Genomic DNA, 22,997 nt, shown 5'->3' on the forward strand with positions numbered 1-22,997 from the left:
AATGATGAGTGATATGATGTGTGGAGCGTCATGTAGATGTAATGATGAGTGATATGATGTGTGGAGCGTCATGTAGATGTAATGATGAGTGATATGATGTGTGGGTCGTCATGTGGATGTAATGATGAGTGATATGATGTGTGGGTCGTCATGTAGATGTAATGATGAGTGATATGATGTGTGGAGCGTCATGTGGATGTAATGATGAGTGATATGATGTGTGGGTCGTCATGTGGATGTAATGATGAGTGATATGATGTGTGGGTCGTCATGTGGATGTAATGATGAGTGATATGATGTGTGGGCGTCATGTAGATGTAATGATGAGTGATATGATGTGTGGGTCGTCATGTAGATGTAATGATGAGTGATATGATGTGTGGGTCGTCATGTAGATGTAATGATGAGTGATATGATGTGTGGGTCGTCATGTAGATGTAATGATGAGTGATATGATGTGTGGGCGTCATGTAGATGTAATGATGAGTGATATGATGTGTGGGTCGTCATGTAGATGTAATGATGAGTGATATGATGTGTGGGTCGTCATGTAGATGTAATGATGAGTGATATGATGTGTGGGCCGTCATGTAGATGTAATGATGAGTGATATGATGTGTGGGTCGTCATGTGGATGTAATGATGAGTGATATGATGTGTGGGTCGTCATGTGGATGTAATGATGAGTGATATGATGTGTGGGTCGTCATGTGGATGTAATGATGAGTGATATGATGTGTGGGTCGTCATGTAGATGTAATGATGAGTGATATGATGTGTGGGTCGTCATGTAGATGTAATGATGAGTGATATGATGTGTGGGTCGTCATGTAGATGTAATGATGAGTGATATGATGTGTGGGTCGTCATGTAGATGTAATGATGAGTGATATGATGTGTGGGGCGTCATGTGGATGTAATGATGAGTGATATGATGTGTGGGTCGTCATGTAGATGTAATGATGAGTGATATGATGTGTGGGCGTCATGTAGATGTAATGATGAGTGATATGATGTGTGGAGCGTCATGTAGATGTAATGATGAGTGATATGATGTGTGGAGCGTCATGTAGATGTAATGATGAGTGATATGATGCGTGGGTCGTCATGTAGATGTAATGATGAGTGATATGATGTGTGGGTCGTCATGTAGATGTAATGATGAGTGATATGATGTGTGGAGCGTCATGTAGATATAATGATGAGTGATATGATGCGTGGGTCGTCATGTGGATGTAATGATGAGTGATATGATGTGTGGGCCGTCATGTGGATGTAATGATGAGTGATATGATGTGTGGGCGTCATGTGGATGTAATGATGAGTGATATGATGTGTGGGTCGTCATGTAGATGTAATGATGAGTGATATGATGTGTGGGTCGTCATGTAGATGTAATGATGAGTGATATGATGTGTGGGCCGTCATGTAGATGTAATGATGAGTGATATGATGTGTGGGTCGTCATGTGGATGTAATGATGAGTGATATGATGTGTGGGTCGTCACGTGGATGTAATGATGAGTGATATGATGTGTGGGTCGTCATGTGGATGTAATGATGAGTGATATGATGTGTGGGTCGTCATGTAGATGTAATGATGAGTGATATGATGTGTGGGTCGTCATGTAGATGTAATGATGAGTGATATGATGTGTGGGCCGTCATGTGGATGTAATGATGAGTGATATGATGTGAGGGTCGTCATTTAGATGTAATGATGAGTGATATGATGTGAGGGTCGTCATGTAGATGTAATGATGAGTGATATGATGTGTGGGTCGTCATGTAGATGTAATGATGAGTGATATGATGTGTGGAGCGTCATGTAGATGTAATGATGAGTGATATGATGTGTGGAGCGTCATGTAGATGTAATGATGAGTGATATGTGAGGGGCGTCATGTAGATGTAATGATGAGTGATATGATGTGTGGGTCGTCATGTAGATGTAATGATGAGTGATATGATGTGAGGGTCGTCATGTGGATGTAATGATGAGTGATATGATGTGTGGGTCGTCATGTAGATGTAATGATGAGTGATTTGATGTGTGGGGCGTCATATAGATGTAATGATGAGTGATATGATGTGTGGGTCGTCATGTAGATGTAATGATGAGTGATAGGATGTGTGGGTCGTCATGTAGATGTAATGATGAGTGATATGATGTGTGGAGCGTCATGTGGATGTAATGATGAGTGATATGATGTGAGGGTCGTCATGTGGATGTAATGATGAGTGATATGATGTGTGGGTCGTCATGTAGATGTAATGATGAGTGATATGATGTGTGGGGCGTCATGTAGATGTAATGATGAGTGATATGATGTGTGGGTCGTCATGTAGATGTAATGATGAGTGATATGATGTGTGGGTCGTCATGTAGATGTAAAGATGAGTGATATGATGTGAGGGTCGTCATGTAGATGTAATGATGAGTGATATGATGTGTGGGCCGTCATGTAGATGTAATGATGAGTGATATGATGTGTGGGTCGTCATGTAGATGTAATGATGAGTGATATGATGTGTGGAGCGTCATGTAGATGTAATGATGAGTGATATGATGTGTGGGTCGTCATGTGGATGTAATGATGAGTGATATGATGTGTGGAGCGTCATGTAGATGTAATGATGAGTGATATGATGTGAGGGTCGTCATGTGGATGTAATGATGAGTGATATGATGTGTGGAGCGTCATGTAGATGTAATGATGAGTGATATGATGTGTGGGCCGTCATGTAGATGTAATGATGAGTGATATGATGTGAGGGGCGTCATGTAGATGTAATGATGAGTGATATGATGTGTGGAGCGTCATGTAGATGTAATGATGAGTGATATGATGTGTGGGTCGTCATGTAGATGTAATGATGAGTGATATGATGTGTGGAGCGTCATGTAGATGTAATGATGAGTGATATGATGTGTGGGTCGTCATGTAGATGTAATGATGAGTGATATGATGTGTGGGGTCGTCATGTGGATGTAATGATGAGTGATATGATGTGTGGGTCGTCATGTAGATGTAATGATGAGTGATATGATGTGAGGGGCGTCATGTGGATGTAATGATGAGTGATATGATGTGTGGGTCGTCATGTAGATGTAATGATGAGTGATATGATGTGTGGGCCGTCATGTAGATGTAATGATGAGTGATATGATGTGTGGGTCGTCATGTAGATGTAATGATGAGTGATATGATGTGTGGAGCGTCATGTGGATGTAATGATGAGTGATATGATGTGTGGGTCGTCATGTAGATGTAATGATGAGTGATATGATGTGAGGGGCGTCATGTGGATGTAATGATGAGTGATATGATGTGTGGGTCGTCATGTGGATGTAATGATGAGTGATATGATGTGTGGAGCGTCATGTAGATGTAATGATGAGTGATATGATGTGTGGGTCGTCATGTGGATGTAATGATGAGTGATATGATGCGTGGGTCGTCATGTAGATGTAATGATGAGTGATATGATGTGAGGGTCGTCATGTAGATGTAATGATGAGTGATATGATGTGAGGGTCGTCATGTAGATGTAATGATGAGTGATATGATGTGAGGGTCGTCATGTGGATGTAATGATGAGTGATATGATGTGTGGAGCGTCATGTAGATGTAATGATGAGTGATATGATGTGTGGAGCGTCATGTAGATGTAATGATGAGTGATATGATGTGTGGGTCGTCATGTGGATGTAATGATGAGTGATATGATGTGTGGGTCGTCATGTAGATGTAATGATGAGTGATATGATGTGTGGGTCGTCATGTAGATGTAATGATGAGTGATATGATGTGTGGGCCGTCATGTAGATGTAATGATGAGTGATATGATGTGAGGGGCGTCATGTAGATGTAATGATGAGTGATATGATGTGAGGGGCGTCATGTAGATGTAATGATGAGTGATATGATGTGTGGGTCGTCATGTGGATGTAATGATGAGTGATATGATGTGTGGAGCGTCATGTAGATGTAATGATGAGTGATATGATGTGTGGAGCGTCATGTGGATGTAATGATGAGTGATATGATGTGTGGGTCGTCATGTAGATGTAATGATGAGTGATATGATGTGTGGAGCGTCATGTAGATGTAATGATGAGTGATATGATGTGTGGGTCGTCATGTGGATGTAATGATGAGTGATATGATGTGTAGAGCGTCATGTGGATGTAATGATGAGTGATATGATGTGTGGGTCGTCATGTAGATGTAATGATGAGTGATATGATGTGTGGGTCGTCATGTAGATGTAATGATGAGTGATATGATGTGTGGGTCGTCATGTAGATGTAATGATGAGTGATATGATGTGAGGGGCGTCATATAGATGTAATGATGAGTGATATGATGTGTGGGTCGTCATGTAGATGTAATGATGAGTGATATGATGTGTGGGTCGTCATGTAGATGTAATGATGAGTGATATGATGTGTGGGTCGTCATGTAGATGTAATGATGAGTGATATGATGTGAGGGGCGTCATGTAGATGTAATGATGAGTGATATGATGTGTGGGGCGTCATGTAGATGTAATGATGAGTGATATGATGTGTGGGTCGTCATGTAGATGTAATGATGAGTGATATGATGTGAGGGGCGTCATGTAGATGTAATGATGAGTGATATGATGTGAGGGGCGTCATGTAGATGTAATGATGAGTGATATGATGTGTGGGTCGTCATGTAGATGTAATGATGAGTGATATGATGTGTGGGCCGTCATGTGGATGTAATGATGAGTGATATGATGTGTGGGTCGTCATGTAGATGTAATGATGAGTGATATGATGTGTGGGTCGTCATGTGGATGTAATGATGAGTGATATGATGCGTGGGCCGTCATGTAGATGTAATGATGAGTGATATGATGTGAGGGGCGTCATGTAGATGTAATGATGAGTGATATGATGTGTGGGGCGTCATGTAGATGTAATGATGAGTGATATGATGTGTGGGTCGTCATGTAGATGTAATGATGAGTGATGTGATGTGAGGGGCGTCATGTAGATGTAATGATGAGTGATATGATGTGAGGGGCGTCATGTAGATGTAATGATGAGTGATATGATGTGTGGGTCGTCATGTAGATGTAATGATGAGTGATATGATGTGTGGGCCGTCATGTGGATGTAATGATGAGTGATATGATGTGTGGGTCGTCATGTAGATGTAATGATGAGTGATATGATGTGTGGGTCGTCATGTGGATGTAATGATGAGTGATATGATGTGTGGGTCGTCATGTGGATGTAATGATGAGTGATATGATGTGTGGGTCGTCATGTGGATGTAATGATGAGTGATATGATGTGTGGGTCGTCATGTGGATGTAATGATGAGTGATATGATGTGTGGGTCGTCATGTAGATGTAATGATGAGTGATATGATGTGTGGGGCGTCATGTGGATGTAATGATGAGTGATATGATGTGTGGGTCGTCATGTAGATGTAATGATGAGTGATATGATGTGTGGGTCGTCATGTAGATGTAATGATGAGTGATATGATGTGTGGGGCGTCATGTAGATGTAATGATGAGTGATATGATGTGTGGGTCGTCATGTAGATGTAATGATGAGTGATATGATGTGAGGGTCGTCATGTGGATGTAATGATGAGTGATATGATGTGTGGGTCGTCATGTAGATGTAATGATGAGTGATATGATGTGTGGGTCGTCATGTAGATGTAATGGTGTCTCGGCAGGTCTTCCTCGCCCGCGGGTGTACTGGTTTAAGGATGGGCAGCCTCTTCACTCCTCAGACAGGATTCTGGTGAACAATAAGAAGAAGATGCGCTCGCTGGAGATCCTGAATGTGACGCGGGAGGACGCCGGCGAATACTCCACTTACATCAGTAACTCCTCGGGATCGGCGTACTCCTCCGCCCGGCTGATCGTGAAGGGTGCGACTGAGAAATCACCGTGAAGGATACATGTCTGCTCTGTGGGGAAGGGTCCTAAATGATAGATTAGTAATGTCTGGCAGTTATACGGGGATAGATTAGTAATGTCTGGAAGTTATACGGGGATAGATTAATAATGTCTGGCGGTTATATAAATTGGGATTAGTAATGTCTGGTTGTTATGCGGGGATTGATTAGTAATGTCTGGCAGTTATACGGGGATGGATTAATAATGGTCATGCGGTTATACGGGGATGGATTAATAATGTCTGACCGTTATACAAGTAGGGATTAGTAATGGTTGGCAGTTATACTGGGATTGATTAGTAATGTCTGATGGTTATATAAGGAGGGATTAGTAATGTCTGGCAGTTATACGGGGATGGATTAATAATGTCTGGTGGATATACAGGGATTGATTATTAATGTCTGGCGGTTATACAAGGATGGATTAATGTCAGGCGGTTAGATAGAGATAGATTAGTAATGTCTGCAAGTTATACGGGGATGGATTAATAATGTCTGGCGGTTATAGGGGGATGGATTACTAATGTCTGGCGGTTATACAAGGAGGGATTAGTAATGTCTGGCAGTTATACAGGGATTGATTAGTAATGTCTGGTGGTTATATAAGGAGGGATTAGTAATGTCTGGCAGTTATACATGGATTGATTAGTAATGTCTGATGGTTATATAAGGAGGGATTAGTAATGTCTGGCAGTTATACAGGGATGGATTAATAATGTCTGGTGGATATACAGGGATTGATTATTAATGTCTGGCGGTTGTACAAGGATGGAATAGTAGTGTCTGGTTATATGGGGATGGATTAATAATATCTGATGGTTATATGGGGATGGATAAATAATGTCTGGCGGATATACGGGGATGGATTAGTAATGTCTCTCTGTTATACAGGGATGATTACTAATGTCTGGAGGTTATACGGGGATGGATTAGTAATGTCTGCGGTTATGCGGGGTTGGATTAGTAATGTCTGGAGGTTATACGGGGATGGATTAGTAATGTCTGCTGTTATGCGGGGTTGGATTAGTAATGTCTGGAGGTTATATGGGGATGGATTAGTAATGTCTGCGGTTATGCGGGGTTGGATTAGTAATGTCTGGAGGTTATACGGGGATGGATTAGTAATGTCTGCTGTTATGCGGGGTTGGATTAGTAATGTCTGGAGGTTATACGGGGATGGATTAGTAATGTCTGCGGTTATGCGGGGTTGGATTAGTAATGTCTGGAGGTTATACGGGGATGGATTAGTAATGTCTGCTGTTATGCGGGGTTGGATTAGTAATGTCTGGAGGTTATATGGGGATGGATTAGTAATGTCTGCTGTTATGCGGGGTTGGATTAGTAATGTCTGGAGGTTATATGGGGATGGATTAGTAATGTCTGCGGTTATACAGGGATGGATTAATAATGTCTGGCGGTCATACAGGGATGGATTAGTAATGTCTGGCGGTCATACAGGGATGGATTAGTAATGTCTGGCGGTCATACAGGGATGGATTAGTAATGTCTGGCGGTCATACAGGGATGGATTAGTAATGTCTGGCGGTCATACAGAGATGAATTAGTAAATATTCGGGACATTTTCCCTGTTTCCTCCTCGTTGACGTCTCTGGTTCCTCTTTGGTTTCAGGTCCGGGCGAACTGCAGAAAGAGAAATCAGCGGAGGAGTCCGGAGGTCAGTACCGATGCCTCATACAGATAGCGGTGACCCCCCATTTAAGCGAGCCACGAAGCGCCTGATGCCTCATACATATTACAGTCTGATGATAGTGACTCGCCCCCTGGGCCGTGGGGTACTCGAAACCGGGTCTTCTGGTGTACGGCGCTGAGGGGGCGTAGTAGTCTCCACGTGGCGGTGACCCGGTCCGTGGCTCAGGGCGGTCAAACCAGTGACAGTTGAATGTCCGACTACGCCACCCGTGGATCGCGGTCAGAGTGAACCGCCGCTGGAGGGCAGACCGCTGAGGCTGGTGATGGGAGTGCAGGAGGGGATAGTATAACTCCCCACGAGAGGAGTGTGGCCTCAGGACAGTGTGTAGATAGGAGGGGGGTGATGAGGGTTGTGGTGCAGGATATCCCAGTACCGTTAGTGCTGGCGCGGTAAGAAACACGGAGACAAAGTGTTGCAGTCCAGGTTCTTTACTCACAGTTCGTATACTCCAAGCCACTTCTGTACAGGTAATGGCTGCCCACGTCGTGCCATGCTTTCCAGGTGAGGGGCTCGGCCAACTCCCAGGTCTCTTTGGAGCGCTTCACAGGACCCCCTTTATGTGTCCTTTCTCTGGCCTTTCATACCCCACCAGTAACCACGCTTCTGTCCAGCTGCCTCGGGCCTTGGCGGGCAAACGTTGGCCTCCGTTTCCCCGACCCTATGTGGTGCCTTTCTAGCGGGTGTAGCAAGGGGCTGCGCCACTTAAAATGTCGCAGCCTCCGGTTCCTAGCTGAGGGTAGTCTCGCGCCTCCTCTAGTAAGGGATCCGGTACCCTCTCTTGGCCTGACCCCTCCACTCCGGTAGATTCGGGCGTGCAGTGGCGACTGGCCGGTCTGCACCCCTGGGGTCCCTTCTTTCCTGTTCCTGGAGCCTCCTCCACTCCTCTTCCTTCCCTCTCCAGGCTCTGGCCTCTAGACTAGGCCCGCCTCTGCTCCCTGTCACTTCTCCTCAGACTGAGCCCTGAGCCCAAGATGGCTCCTCCCTTTTATACTTCCTAACTGTGCACCCAGGAACTACTCTCTCCCTACCATGCACTACAGGGTTCCCTCTTCCTAGGTGTTCCCTCCCCCCATTCCAGCCAGGGACAGGGACTGTCGTGCTCTACCTGGAGCATATTGGTCGCCCTGCCCCCTGGAAATGTGGTGTAATGCATGCAGGTGTCAGGGTCCTGATCCACACTCCATCCTTACCCGGAAGTGGGATATCGCACATCTGGGTGAGGTGCAATACCTCTGTAGCAACCGAGCCCTCGGGTGCTACATTCCCCCCTGGTGAACCCCAGCACGTCCGCGGGCTGGAACAGAGTAAAAACAATTTGATTTACAAGACATGCAGAACTAAAGTTTTTTTTTTTTTTTTACGTTAGAAAATGGCCGACATTATTCAATTCCCTTTATGGGAAACACTTTCTCTTTCTCAACACGGTTAGCCATTTTTCTTTACCAAACATTATAGTGCATTTTTAATATCACCAGAACTCTTTTATCAGCCATCATGCAAAACATTTTCAATATTATGTAACTCTCCTAGCAGCATATAAGACAATTCTATATATAAAACTTTTTCAGGTAAAACATTTTTAAGTAAATTCTCTTCTTCACGGGCCGCGGTGCAACTTGCGACCAGGTGTCCATTTTTCAATAAAGTGCAAACTTGGCAAAACTTTTAACAGGAGGGACCCGTTCGTAAACCCTCAATGTAGGCCCTGGGGTGGCTGCAGGGCATAGGTGATCCAGTAGTTGGACCACGTCTTCGGCCACGCCAAACGAGTTTTTTTTTTTTGAGGTAGACGTTGCAGTACTTTTATAAAACCAATAGGGGCGCTTTAAGAAGCGCAACTATTTACAGGGATTGGCCGCTCCCAGTCCTCAGCCAGGTTGGAAAGGGGAATGGCTGCTCTCAGTCCCCAGCCAGGTAACTAGGGATAACTCTCAATGGGTATCAGTCCCAACCGGGGCAAAAACTCAAAACTTTTCATACCCTGTTGGGTAACTTTGTATAACGAACAGTTCCTTGTACCCTGACGGGTAACTATGTACATTTGTACACTGCCGCTCATCAGTAGCGGTATCCTCCTTGCGCACCTTCCTCCTCATAATATTCTTCAGACCCGCCCGGGTCCTCTGAATAGCAGTGCTCACGGTAGTGCTCTTCCTCTACCCTCTGGACATTGAGGGCGTACCACCCCCGCAGACCTCTGTGTCTGGTGTAGGACACCAAGTCTCCTGGGAACAGATCCCGCCCCCGGTGACCTTCTGGCAGGTGGCTCTCCACATCTCTCCAGGTAACAAACACATCCGTGTCTGTTGTTGGGTCTCTAATGAAACCCCACCCCTTTTCCTGTTGAAACTTCACCATGGTCCCGGTGACTCTGGGACCTCGGGTAGCTTGGGGGTCTCGCCGGACGCGCATCTTCTGCTCCACGCTCTGGGCCTGCAGCTGTTCCTGCCTCTCACGCCGCACCCGCCTCTCCTTCTCCAACTGCGCCACCTGTCGGTGACAGAACTCCCGCCTGCGGGCTGTGGCCGCCCGCGTCTCCTGCGAGAACCCCATGAGGTCCTTTTCGGCCTGGTCCCACTCGTACTGGACCTCTTCAACCGGGAGCTGGGGGACATCAACGGGCTGTGGAGCAGGCAGGAGCGGACGAAGCAGGGCTCCTGCCTCCGCGGACGGGTTCTTACGCTGACTGGGGTGAACCCATCCCTCTGGCACAGGGACCGGCTCTCCATCGGGTCCGGCGAGCTGGCTGTACAGGTCGGTCCCAAGGGGTGGTGGCTTCGGGACCTGGGGCGCACACGGTTCAGAGGCGCCTGGGGAGGTCAGGCCTTACGACCGGGCCTGGAGCTGGCTGCTTCCGGTCGCGCCCGGGGTCAGAGGGCACGGTGTGGGGCGCGGTTCAGCGGCGGTGCTCACAGCTTGAGGCCCAGGTGTATGCGGCGGGAGCGTGGAAGCTGCAGCGGCTCCTGGGACTTCTGGCTCCGTGGCGGGATCCAGGGGTAAGCCTCTCCAGGCTCTGGCCTCTAGACTAGGCCCGCCTCTGCTCCCTGGCACTTCTCCTCAGATTGAGCCCTGAGCCCAATGTGGCTCCTCCCTTTTATACTTCCTAACTGTGCACCCAGGAACTACTCTCTCCCTCCTATGCACTACAGGGTCCCCCCTTCCTCGGTGTTCCCTCCCCCCATTCCAGCCAGGGACAGGGACTGTCGTGCTCTACCTGGAGCATATCGGTCGCCCTGCCCCCCGGAAATGTGGTGTAATGCATGCAGGTGTCGGGTCCTGATCCACACTCCATCCTTACCTGGAAGTGAGATATCGCACATCTGGGTGAGGTGCAATACCTCTGTAGCGACCGAACCCTCGGGGTGCTACAATACTGGTGACCCCCCCCATGTAAGCGAGGCACGAGGCACCTGATGCCTCATACATACTACAGTCTGATGATAGCGGCGACCTCTGATGTTAGCGAGGCACGAGGCGCCTGATGCCTCATACATATTACAGTCTGATGATAGCGGTGACCTCTGATGTTAGCGAGGCACGAGGCGCCTGATGCCTCATGCATACTACAGTCTGATGATAGCGGTGACCTCTGATGTCAGTGAGGCACGAGGAGCCTGATGCCTCATACATATTACAGTCTGATGATAGCGGTGACCTCTGATGTCAGTGAGGCACGAGGCGCCTGATGCCTCATACATATTACAGTCTGATGATAGCGGTGACCTCTGATGTTAGCGAGGCACGAGGCACCTGATGCCTCATACATATTACAGTCTGATGATAGCGGTGACCTTTGATGTCAGCGAGGCACGAGGCGCCTGATGCCTCATACATATTACAGTCTGATGATAGCGGTGACCTCTGATGTTAGCGAGGCACCTGATGCCTCATACATATTACAGTCTGATGATAGCGGTGACCTTTGATGTCAGCGAGGCACGAGGCGTCTGATGCCTCATACATATTATAGTCTGATGATAGCGGTGACCTCTGATGTCAGCGAGGCACGAGGCGCCTGATACCTCATACATATTACAGTCTGATGATAGCGGTGACCTCTTATGTCAGTGAGGCACGAGGCGCCTGATGCCTCATACATATTATAGTCTGATGATAGCGGTGACCTCTGATGTCAGCGAGGCACGAGGCGCCTGATACCTCATACATATTATAGTCTGATGATAGCGGTGACCTCTGATGTCAGTGAGGCACGAGGCGCCTGATGCCTCATACATATTACAGTCTGATGATAGCGGTGACCTCTGATGTCAGTGAGGCACGAGGCGTCTGATGCCTCATACATATTACAGTCTGATGATAGCGGTGACCTCTGATGTCAGTGAGGCACGAGGCGCCTGATACCTCATACATATTACAGTCTGATGATAGCGGTGACCTCTGATGTTAGCGAGGCATGAGGCGCCTGATGCCTCATACATATTACAGTCTGATGATAGCGGTGACCTCTGATGTCAGTGAGGCACGAGGCGCCTGATGCCTCATACATATTACAGTCTGATGATAGCGGCGACCTCTGATGTCAGCGAGGCACGAGGCACCTGATGCCTCATACATATTACAGTCTGATGATAGCGGTGACCTCTGATGTCAGCGAGGCACGAGGCGCCTGATGCCTCATACATATTACAGTGATGATAGCGGTGACCTCTGATGTCAGTGAGGCACGAGGCGCCTGATGCCTCATACATATTACAGTCTGATGATAGCGGCGACCTTTGATGTCAGTGAGGCACAAGGCGCCTGATGCCTCATACATATTACAGTCTGATGATAGCGGTGACCTCTGATGTCAGCGAGGCACGAGGCGCCTGATGCCTCATACATATTACAGTCTGATGATAGCGGCGACCTCTGATGTCAGCGAGGCACGAGGCGCCTGATGCCTCATACATATTACAGTCTGATGATAGCGGCGACCTCTAATGTCAGCGAGGCACGGGCACGAGGCGCCTGATGCCTCATACATATTACAGTCTGATGATAGCGGCGACCTCTGATGTCAGCAAGGCACGAGGCGCCTGATGCCTCATACATATTACAGTCTGATGATAGCGGTGACCTCTGATGTCAGTGAGGCACGAGGCGCCTGATACCTCATACATATTACAGTCTGATGATAGCGGTGACCTCTGATGTCAGTGAGGCACGAGGCGCCTGATACCTCATACATATTACAGTCTGATGATAGCGGCGACCTCTGTTGTCATCGAGGCACGAGGCGCCTGATACCTCATACATATTACAGTCTGATGATAGCGGTGACCTCTGATGTCAGTGAGGCACGAGGCGCCTGATGCCTCATACATATTACAGTCTGATGATAGCGGTGACCTCTGATGTCAGTGAGGCACGAGGCGCCTGATGCCTCATGCATACTACAGTCTGATGATAGCGGTGACCTCTGATGTCAGCGAGGCACGAGGCGCCTGATGCCTCATACATATTACAGTCTGATGATAGCGGTGACCTTTGATGTCAGCGAGGCACGAGGCGCCTGATGCCTCATACATATTATAGTCTGATGATAGCGGTGACCTCTGATGTCAGCGAGGCACGAGGCGCCTGATACCTCATACATATTACAGTCTGATGATAGCGGTGACCTCTGATGTCAGTGAGGCACGAGGCGCCTGATGCCTCATACATATAGTCTGATGATAGCGGTGACCTCTGATGTCAGCGAGGCACGAGGCGCCTGATACCTCATACATATTATAGTCTGATGATAGCGGTGACCTCTGATGTCAGCGAGGCACGAGGCGCCTGATGCCTCATACATATTACAGTCTGATGATAGCGGTGACCTCTGATGTCAGTGAGGCACGAGGAGCCTGATACCTCATACATATTACAGTCTGATGATAGCGGTGACCTCTGATGTTAGCGAGGCACGAGGCGCCTGATGCCTCATACATATTACAGTCTGATGATAGCGGTGACCTCTGATGTCAGTGAGGCACGAGGCGCCTGATGCCTCATACATATTACAGTCTGATGATAGCGGTGACCTCTGATGTCAGTGAGGCACGAGGCGCCTGATGCCTCATACATATTACAGTCTGATGATAGCGGTGACCTCTGATGTTAGCGAGGCACGAGGCGCCTGATGCCTCATACATATTATAGTCTGATGATAGCGGTGACCTCTGATGTCAGTGAGGCACGAGGAGCCTGATACCTCATACATATTACAGTCTGATGATAGCGGTGGCCTCTGATGTTAGCGAGGCACGAGGCGCCTGATGCCTTATACATATTACAGTCTGATGATAGCGGTGACCTCTGATGTCAGTGAGGCACGAGGCGCCTGATGCCTCATACATATTACAGTCTGATGATAGCGGTGACCTCTGATGTCAGTGAGGCACGAGGCGCCTGATGCCTCATACATATTACAGTCTGATGATAGCGGTGACCTCTGATGTTAGCGAGGCACGAGGCACCTGATGCCTCATACATATTACAGTCTGATAGCGGTGACCTCTGATGTCAGTGAGGCACGAGGCACCTGATGCCTCATACATATTACAGTCTGATGATAGCGGTGACCTCTGATGTCAGTGAGGCACGAGACGCCTGATGTCTCATACATATTACAGTCTGATGATAGCGGTGACCTCTGATGTCAGCGAGGCATGAGGCGCCTGATACCTTCTACATATTACAGTCTGATGATAGCGGTGACCTCTGATGTCAGTGAGGCACGAGGCGCCTGATGCCTCATACATATTACAGTCTGATGATAGCGGTGACCTCTGATGTCAGCGAGGCACGAGGCGCCTGATGCCTCATACATATTACAGTCTGATGATAGCGGTGACCTCTGATGTTAGCGAGGCACGAGGCGCCTGATGCTTCATACATATTACAGTCTGATGATAGCGGTGACCTCTGATGTCAGTGAGGCACGAGGCGCCTGATACCTCATACATATTACAGTCTGATGATAGCGGTGACCTCTGATGTCAGTGAGGCACGAGGCGCCTGATGCCTCATACATACTACAGTCTGATGATAGCGGTGACCTCTGATGTCAGTGAGGCACGAGGCGCCTGATGCCTCATACATATTACAGTCTGATGATAACGGTGACCTGTGATGTCAGTGAGGCACGAGGCGCCTGATGCCTCATACATATTACAGTCTGATGATAGCGGTGACCTCTGATGTCAGTGAGGCACGAGGCGCTTGATGTCTCATACATATTACAGTCTGATGATAGCGGTGACCTCTGATGTCAGTGAGGCACGAGGCGCTTGATGTCTCATACATATTACAGTCTGATGATAGCGGTGACCTCTGATGTCAGTGAGGCACGAGGCGCCTGATGCCTCATACATATTACAGTCTGATGATAGCGGTGACCTCTGATGTCAGCGAGGCACGAGGCGCCTGATGCCTCATACATATTACAGTCTGATGATAGCGGTGGCATCTGATGTCAGTGAGGCACGAGGCGCCTGATGCCTCATACATATTACAGTCTGATGATAGCGGTGATCCCCGATGACAGCGAGGCACGAGGCTTCTGATGCCTCATACATATTACAGTCTGATGATAGCGGTGGCCTCTGATGGCAGCGAGGCACGAGGCGCCTGATGTCTTATACATATTACAGTCTGATGATAGCGGTGACCTCTGATGTCAGTGAGGCATGAGGCGCCTGATGCCTCATACATATTATAGTCTGATGATAGCGGTGACCTCTGATGTCAGTGAGGCACGAGGCGCCTGATGCCTCATACATATTATAGTCTGATGATAGCGGTGACCTCTGATGTCAGTGAGGCACGAGGCGCCTGATGCCTCATACATATTACAGTCTGATGATAGCGGTGACCTCTCATGTCAGTGAGGCACGAGACGCCTGATACCTCATACATATTACAGTCTGATAGCGGTGGCCTCTCATGTCAGTGAGGCACGAGGCGCCTGATGCCTCATACATATTACAGTCTGATGATAGCGGTGACCTGTGATGTTAGCGAGGCACGAGGCACCTGATGCCTCATACATATTACAGTCTGATGATAGCAGTGACCTCTGATGTCAGTGAGGCACGAGGCGCCTGATGCCTCATACATATTACAGTCTGATGATAGCGGTGACCTCTGATGTCAGTGAGGCACGAGGCGCCTGATGCCTCATACATATTACAGTCTGATGATAGCGGTGACCTCTGATGTCAGCGAGGCACGAGGCGCCTGATGCCTCATACATATTACAGTCTGATGATAGCGGTGACCTCTGATGATCACGAGGCGCCTGATACCTCATACATATTACAGTCTGATGATAGCGGTGACCTCTGATGTCAGCGAGGCACCTGATGCCTCATACATATTACAGTCTGATGATAGCGGTGGCCTCTGATGTCAGCGAGGCACGAGGCGCCTGATGCCTCATACATATTACAGTCTGATGATAGCGGTGACCTCTGATGTCAGCGAGGCGCCTGATGCCTCATACATATTACAGTCTGATGATAGCGGTGACCTCTGATGTCAGCGAGGCACGAGGCACCTGATACCTCATACATATTACAGTCTGATGATAGCGGTGACCTCTGATGTCAGCGAGGCACGAGGCGCCTGATGCCTCATACATATTACAGTCTGATGATAGCGGTAACCTCTGATGTCAGCGAGGCACGAGGCGCCTGATGCCTCATACATATTATAGTCTGATGATAGCGGTGACCTCTGATGTCAGCGAGGCGCCTGATGCCTCATACATATTACAGTCTGATGATAGCGGCGACCTCTGATGTCAGCGAGGCGCCTGATGCCTCATACATATTACAGTCTGATGATAGCGGTGACCTCTGATGTCAGCGAAGCACGAGGCACCTGATACCTCCTACATATTACAGTCTGATGATAGCGGTGGCCTCTGATGTCAGCGAGGCACGAGGCGCCTGATGCCTCATACATATTACAATCTGATGTTAGCGGCGACCTCTGATGTCAGCGAGGCACGAGGCGCCTGATGCCTCATACATATTATAGTCTGATGATAGCGGTGACCTCTGATGTCAGCGAGGCGCCTGATGCCTCATACATATTACAGTCTGATGATAGCGGCGACCTCTGATGTCAGCGAGGCGCCTGATGCCTCATACATATTACAGTCTGATGATAGCGGTGACCTCTGATGTCAGCGAGGCGCCTGATGCCTCATACATATTACAGTCTGATGATAGCGGTGACCTCTGATGTCAGCGAGGCGCCTGATGCCTCATACATATTACAGTCTGATGATAGCGGTAACCTCTGATGTCAGCGAGGCGCCTGATGCCTCATACATATTACAGTCTGATGATAGCGGTGACCTCTGATGTCAGCGAGGCGCCTGATGCCTCATACATATTACAGTCTGATGATAGCGGTAACCTCTGATGTCAGCGAGGCGCCTGATGCCTCATACATATTACAGTCTGATGATAGCGGTGGCCTTTGATGTCAGTGAGGCACGAGGCTCCTGATGCCTCATACATATTACAGTCTGATGATAGCGGCGACCTCTGATGTCAGCGAGGCACGAGGCGCCTGATGCCTCATACATATTACAGTCTGATGATAGCGGCGACCTCTGATGTCAGCGAGGCGCCTGATGCCTCATACATATTACAGTCTGATGATAGCGGTGACCTCTGATGTCAGCGAGGCGCCTGATGCCTCATACATATTACAGTCTGATGATAGCGGTAACCTCTGATGTCAGCGAGGCACGAGGCTCCTGATGCCTCATACATATTACAGTCTGATGATAGCGGCGACCTCTGATGTCAGCGAGGCGCCTGATGCCTCATACATATTACAGTCTGATGATAGCGGTGGCCTCTGATGTCAGCGAGGCACGAGGCGCCTGATGCCTCAGTAACCAGCAGGAGAGTGCAGAGCTGTGGGCGATGTTTCCACCTGGGGCCACTTTTCAGATGAGGGCATGTTGTGAGGTTGTTCCGGGGGTTTGTGGATGCCTCCTCTCTCGTCGCCCTTGGGCGTCATCCTGTCCTACCCTGCGCTGTGCGGAGACGGCAGAGGATGAGGGCCACACTCACCTTCTCCTTTCACTCTGCAGATTTGGAGAAGCCGATTCCTCCAATGTTCCTGGAAAGATTCACAAACAAGAAGGTGCAGAAGGGCGCCAGCATCACCCTGTCCGTGAAAGTGGAGGGTAAGGACTTACTAAGGGGGCGCAGGCACACCAACAAATCCCCTGCGAGATACAGTCACATGTTAAATACTGAAAAGCTGCAGCCACCACTAGAGGGAGTCCCCTGTGTAGATGTATGCTGTGCTACAGTGTACACAGAGCTCCCCATAGTGGAGGCAACCAGAAATCAAAGCTCCGCACCAATCCGAAGTCAAGCAGGAGCTTCTCCAGCCACCTCCAGAGCTGCAGTCCCTATTCTGCTTGTCACAGGAACAGCACTCCACTGCCTCCAATCGTCAGGACAATACGCAATTGACCAATGATTGATGGACGAGGCTGCTGCTGGTTTCGCTACTAGGCCGATTACTGGGAAACTCACAGTGACCGTATGGTAAATACACCACTGATTCCAACGCATGGAATATATGTATATACCCCGGTATGGTCACCGTCAGGTCCACAATAAAAAAAACCCCACAAAACTACTAGCTGCCATCACCAATCTCTTTAGAGACCGATTGGACACCCGTTACAGGTAGCGTATGGCTTCAGAGATGCTGTTTATAGAGCAAGAGCAACAAAGCTATTACATTTTTATATATTTAATCTGAAAAGTAAGCAGTGTTTATTAAAATATACAGACGATTTTACAAAGGGGATTAAACAATAGCATATACAATTACATGAAATAAAAAGGAATGACGAAAGAAAATTACTAAACCTGATGCCACGGAATATGATGAAGATTTATGGAGGGAAGAACTCCAGTGAAATGCGGACTAATCCCCCACAGCTATGTATCGTCCTGGCATTGAACAAGAATCATAATGAACACAAGTTACGCTCATACACCTCCCCTCTGGTGATTCATAACAGAGCTGGACTACAGAGAACTATAGGATGTGTCTTAGGCCACAGCCCCACTATCAGTATTTGGTCAGTATTCGGTCAGTATTTTTTCTCAGGAGTGGGAGCCAAAACCTGGAGAGGGTGATAAATGCAGAATTGGTGACTTGTTTCTATTAGACCTTTTCTCTGATTATTCCTCTCCTGGTTTTATCTCCCACTCCTGAGAAAAAATACTGATCAAATACTGACCAAATACTGATAGTGGTCTTGGAAAATTATCTGATACCCAACGTTTTTCAATATCTTTTCCACTGGAGGTCGCTATATGGAGATATCACCATCATCTTTCCTATCACAATTTTATGTGTTCAAAGATATGAGACACGGCATAGATATTGTCATCTATCTGTCCGATATCCCTTTGACGGACCCCGGTCATCGCCCAGCGATGCAAAACCATGCTTTGCGTTCGTGTTTTCATTACATTCCCAAAAATATGACTTTCTTATCTATTATATCAACACAGTTCATAAAACCTCACTTCATAATTTCTATAAAGTAGACAAAGGATTTTATGTTTTCTTTTTTAGCTGGGACTCTTTTCTCTACCGGTCGTAAATCTGCCCTTCTCCGCGGTCATGTGCATTCAAGCTACGATTGGCCTCACATCTGCTAGCCGTTAGGATTTTCCTTAATTACCTGTTTCCAAAGGAGGGTCAGCAGCATAGGGGTCGCTGCTTCTAAAGGAGTTTGAATTGTCAGCTCTTTCTCCCTTTTGGAGAGGTCTTATGGATTTTAATTTTTCTATGACACCTCCCCCTTTTTGAGATGGTATGGGGGACTGATTTACAGATTATCTCCCAGTCCCACCTTACTTCACACCCTCCCTGGAACCCTCGGTACCCTCTCCTTCTGGGACTCTGAGATGGCTTCTCTGTAAGGTCACTCAGCACCTTCAAGCAAGTCTAAACCTCCTCGCTAGAGATAGCCAGAAGCAAATTAATGGCCCAACATCACAGGAACCCTCTGGGACCTGCTTAGGGTCAGTAAATGATTCTGTTATCCCCCTGGGTATTCAGGGTCCAGAAGACAAGCAGGTGACAGCAGCTATGTAGGCTGTCTGCCCGGGGATAACAATGCTTTCCTCTAACCCTGACAGACTGGGGATACTACTTTTCTGCTACCTTACCAAGTTTTATGATATTGTAGCAACTCACTCGGGAAAATAGGTAACACACTAAAAACAGACTAGAAATCTTAACTCGCAGTCCCTAGTGGTTCCTGCGTGAGCTGATATAGCCCTAACCACAAACTAGACAATGGCAACTCGGACCTATGCTGCCTAAAAGACCGTCGAGCGCGTCATGTACCTCCTAAAGAACCCGTGGGCAGAGCAGAGTGCAAGTTACCTACAGAATGGAGAGTATTCTGAAAAAGAAAATATCCAAGAGTGAGTAAAACAAACCATGAAATACAAAGGGATTAAATAGGTACTGTTAAAAAATAAGCTACCTACTTCCAAAGAAACAGAAGATAGGTGCAGGGAAAAGAACAGAAACAGCAAAGAGATAACCTTTGCTGAACTTTCACTTAAACTACAGCAGAATTGCTGGACATCCAAAAGAGACTAATACCAGAAAGAAATACCAGCAGGGGGAAAATATATAAAGCTGCACCCGAAAGGTGATGGGGCAAACAAATGAGTAAATTAAAACACCTGTCACCCTAAAAAGACTACAGCAAGGATAACAGAAACCAAGCACCCAGAATAAAAGAATATCTGCTGTGGCTCGGCAGACAGAGAATCCAACCACAAAGCACAGGCTCAAGAGATCGAACCCAAATACATGACAGTACCCCACCTTTTACGAGGGGCAACTGGATCGACTGAAATCCCCAACCACTGACAGAAACTCCCTCACTAGGCGTTCCACGTGCAAATCTTCAACATCAACCCAGGAATTATCCTCCGGACCGAACCCTTCCATTTAACGAGATATAGCAGTCGACGTTTGACACGTCTGGAACCCAAAACTCGTTCTACTTCTTGTCCTACTCCAAGTCAACCTCAATGATGTCCTGAAAACCCGGTGTCCCCTCAAACTTTTTAAGAAGAGAGGAACTGTCACAGGATTAATGATCTTAATTGCCTTATAGGGACCGACAAATTTAGGAGCAAATTTCTTTGATGGAACTTTAAGACGATGATTTTTTTGAGGATAACCAAACAAAATCTCCCACCTGAAAGACAGGAGCCCTCCTACATCTGCTTTTCACAGCTCTCGTGGTCCAATTGCAAGTTATCAAAAGACCTTTTTCAACTTCTCTCCAGATCTTAATCAAACAAGAAGAATATATTTCCTCCTCTGGGACCACAGATTGCAAACCAGAAAAAATTTCCAAAAATTGGATGACAACCTCCACAACAAAAAAAAAGGTGAGGTACCGGTAAAGGTGCAGTTATTGAGAGCGAACTCAGCCAAAGGAAGAAAATCCACCAAGTCCTCTTGGTTAGATGAAACAAAACATCTTAAATATTGTTCTAATTCTTGGTTCATTCTCTCCGTCTGGCCATTAGTCTCAGGATGATAACCTGAGTAGAGCCAAAGCTTAATTCCCAATCTGGCAAAGCCTAGCCATAAACTGAACCCCTTTATCGGAACACTACATAACTTAACGACCTGAGAGATAAACAATGTAGCTAAACCCTTAGCCGTAGGAAATTTTAGTAGAGGAACTAAGTGAACTATCTTGCTGAAACGATCCATAACCACCCATACTACAGTATTGCCACCGAAATTAGGCAAATCCGCAATGAATTCCATAGACAAATGAGTCCAACGTTGAGACAGAACCTCGTTAGGCCTGGCGAGAGGCTTTACGCCTGCCACAAAATGTGCACTTACGGGCATACTCATCAACATCCTTTTGAACACTCTGCCACCAAAAGGACCTGGAAACAGCTCTCCAACGGACAGAGGAACCAGTATGTCTGGCCAACACACAGTCACGCACTTCGTTAAGAAGACCAGTGCGAAGCGAGGAAGGCACACAAATCTTGCTGGGTGGCAATCCCAAACCTGAGCATCCACAATGCGCTGTCTGAGATCAATCTCCAGAGCACCCACCACCAAGAATTTTGACTGGATTTTCATCCCTCAACTCCGAAACAAAACTACGTGATAAGGCATCAGCCTTTGGATCAGATCATTTTTATTAAAAAAAATTACACAATAACATTTTTCCAAAGAAAGGTCAGTAGAGTAAAAAGATTTTCAATGTTACATGGTATCATTTTACAGTGCTGTGAAAAGTGTTTGCCCCCTTCCTGATTTCTTATTCTTTTCCATGTTTGTCACTTAAATGTTTCAGATCACAAAACAAATGTAAATATTAGACAAAGGTAACACAAGTGACCACAAAATGCAGTTTATAAATGAAGGTCTTTATTATTAATGGAAAAAGAAATCCAAACCTACAGGGCCCTGTGTGAAAAACTGATTACCCCCCCCCCCTTAAAACATAAATTAACAGTGGTTTATCACATCTTTGGGAAGCTGAGTACAATTTCCCTAGCCACACACAGGCCTGATTACTGCCACACCTTGACCCGATGACTTGATGTGGCCAGTCAATCACAGGTCAATGATCTCGTCTTACATAAGCAAAGTAGAAAGATCCCGGCACTCATTTGTATACGATCAATTCATTTATTCTACATGTAGGAAAACTACAACAAAACGTTTCAGCCCCTTGCAGGCTTTTGACAATTGACATGTGGAATAAATGAATTGATCATATACACGTGAGTGCCGGGATCTTTCTACTTTGCTTGTAATCTATCTCTCCACGTGCACCACCAACCACTAACAAGGTCTACGGAGTGCCGACTATTTCTTTATATCTATACGGTCTTATATAAGACCTGGTGACGCGATGCACACTGTACTCTGGAAGCAGTTCGGGGAGAGTTGAGCTTAGATTAGAGCAGGCATATAAGCCGTGTGTAATTGCTATTGCAGTACTTGTATACCGCTGCTGCACCATTAAAATAAAGTCCTTTTCAGGGGTACATACTGTTCCTTCTCTAGTAAAATGGCTGTTACCTGCATTCAGTGTAGAGATAGTTTTGGATTAGAGGCATATAGGCAGAGTTTATTACCTTACAGTCTTTCTATGGGTATACTGCTGCTGCAACCTAAAATCAAAAGTCCTTTTCAAGGATACATATTTCCTTTTCCCTATTAATAGTGGAAAGTGTGCAAGCATATATAGTGGACATGCTGCTGATGGTGCACGCAGAGG

General features: G+C 47.0%; 2 protein-coding genes across 2 annotated transcripts in view; both read left to right on the plus strand.

Moving 5' to 3' along the window:
* GUK1 (guanylate kinase 1) overlaps positions 1-5,676 on the plus strand; it is a 94,979-nt gene extending 89,303 nt beyond the window's left edge. The window contains exon 8 of the mRNA XM_073676885.1: positions 5,671-5,676. Within this exon, the coding sequence (XP_073532986.1) occupies positions 5,671-5,676 (6 nt within the window). The remainder of the gene's footprint in view (positions 1-5,670) is intronic.
* Positions 5,677-5,678: 2 nt separating this feature from the next.
* LOC141264608 (obscurin-like) overlaps positions 5,679-22,997 on the plus strand; it is an 870,641-nt gene continuing 853,322 nt past the window's right edge. Inside the window, exons 1-3 of the mRNA XM_073676886.1 lie at positions 5,679-5,928; positions 7,586-7,630; positions 17,769-17,864. Of these exons, the coding sequence (XP_073532987.1) occupies positions 5,679-5,928; positions 7,586-7,630; positions 17,769-17,864 (391 nt within the window). The remainder of the gene's footprint in view (positions 5,929-7,585; positions 7,631-17,768; positions 17,865-22,997) is intronic.

The sequence above is a fragment of the Phyllobates terribilis genome, unplaced genomic scaffold, assembly GCF_046119375.1.
Source record: "Phyllobates terribilis strain yellow unplaced genomic scaffold, ASM4611937v1 Scaffold_4__5_contigs__length_816908805, whole genome shotgun sequence".
In the NCBI taxonomy this organism is placed as follows: Eukaryota; Metazoa; Chordata; class Amphibia; order Anura; family Dendrobatidae; genus Phyllobates; species Phyllobates terribilis.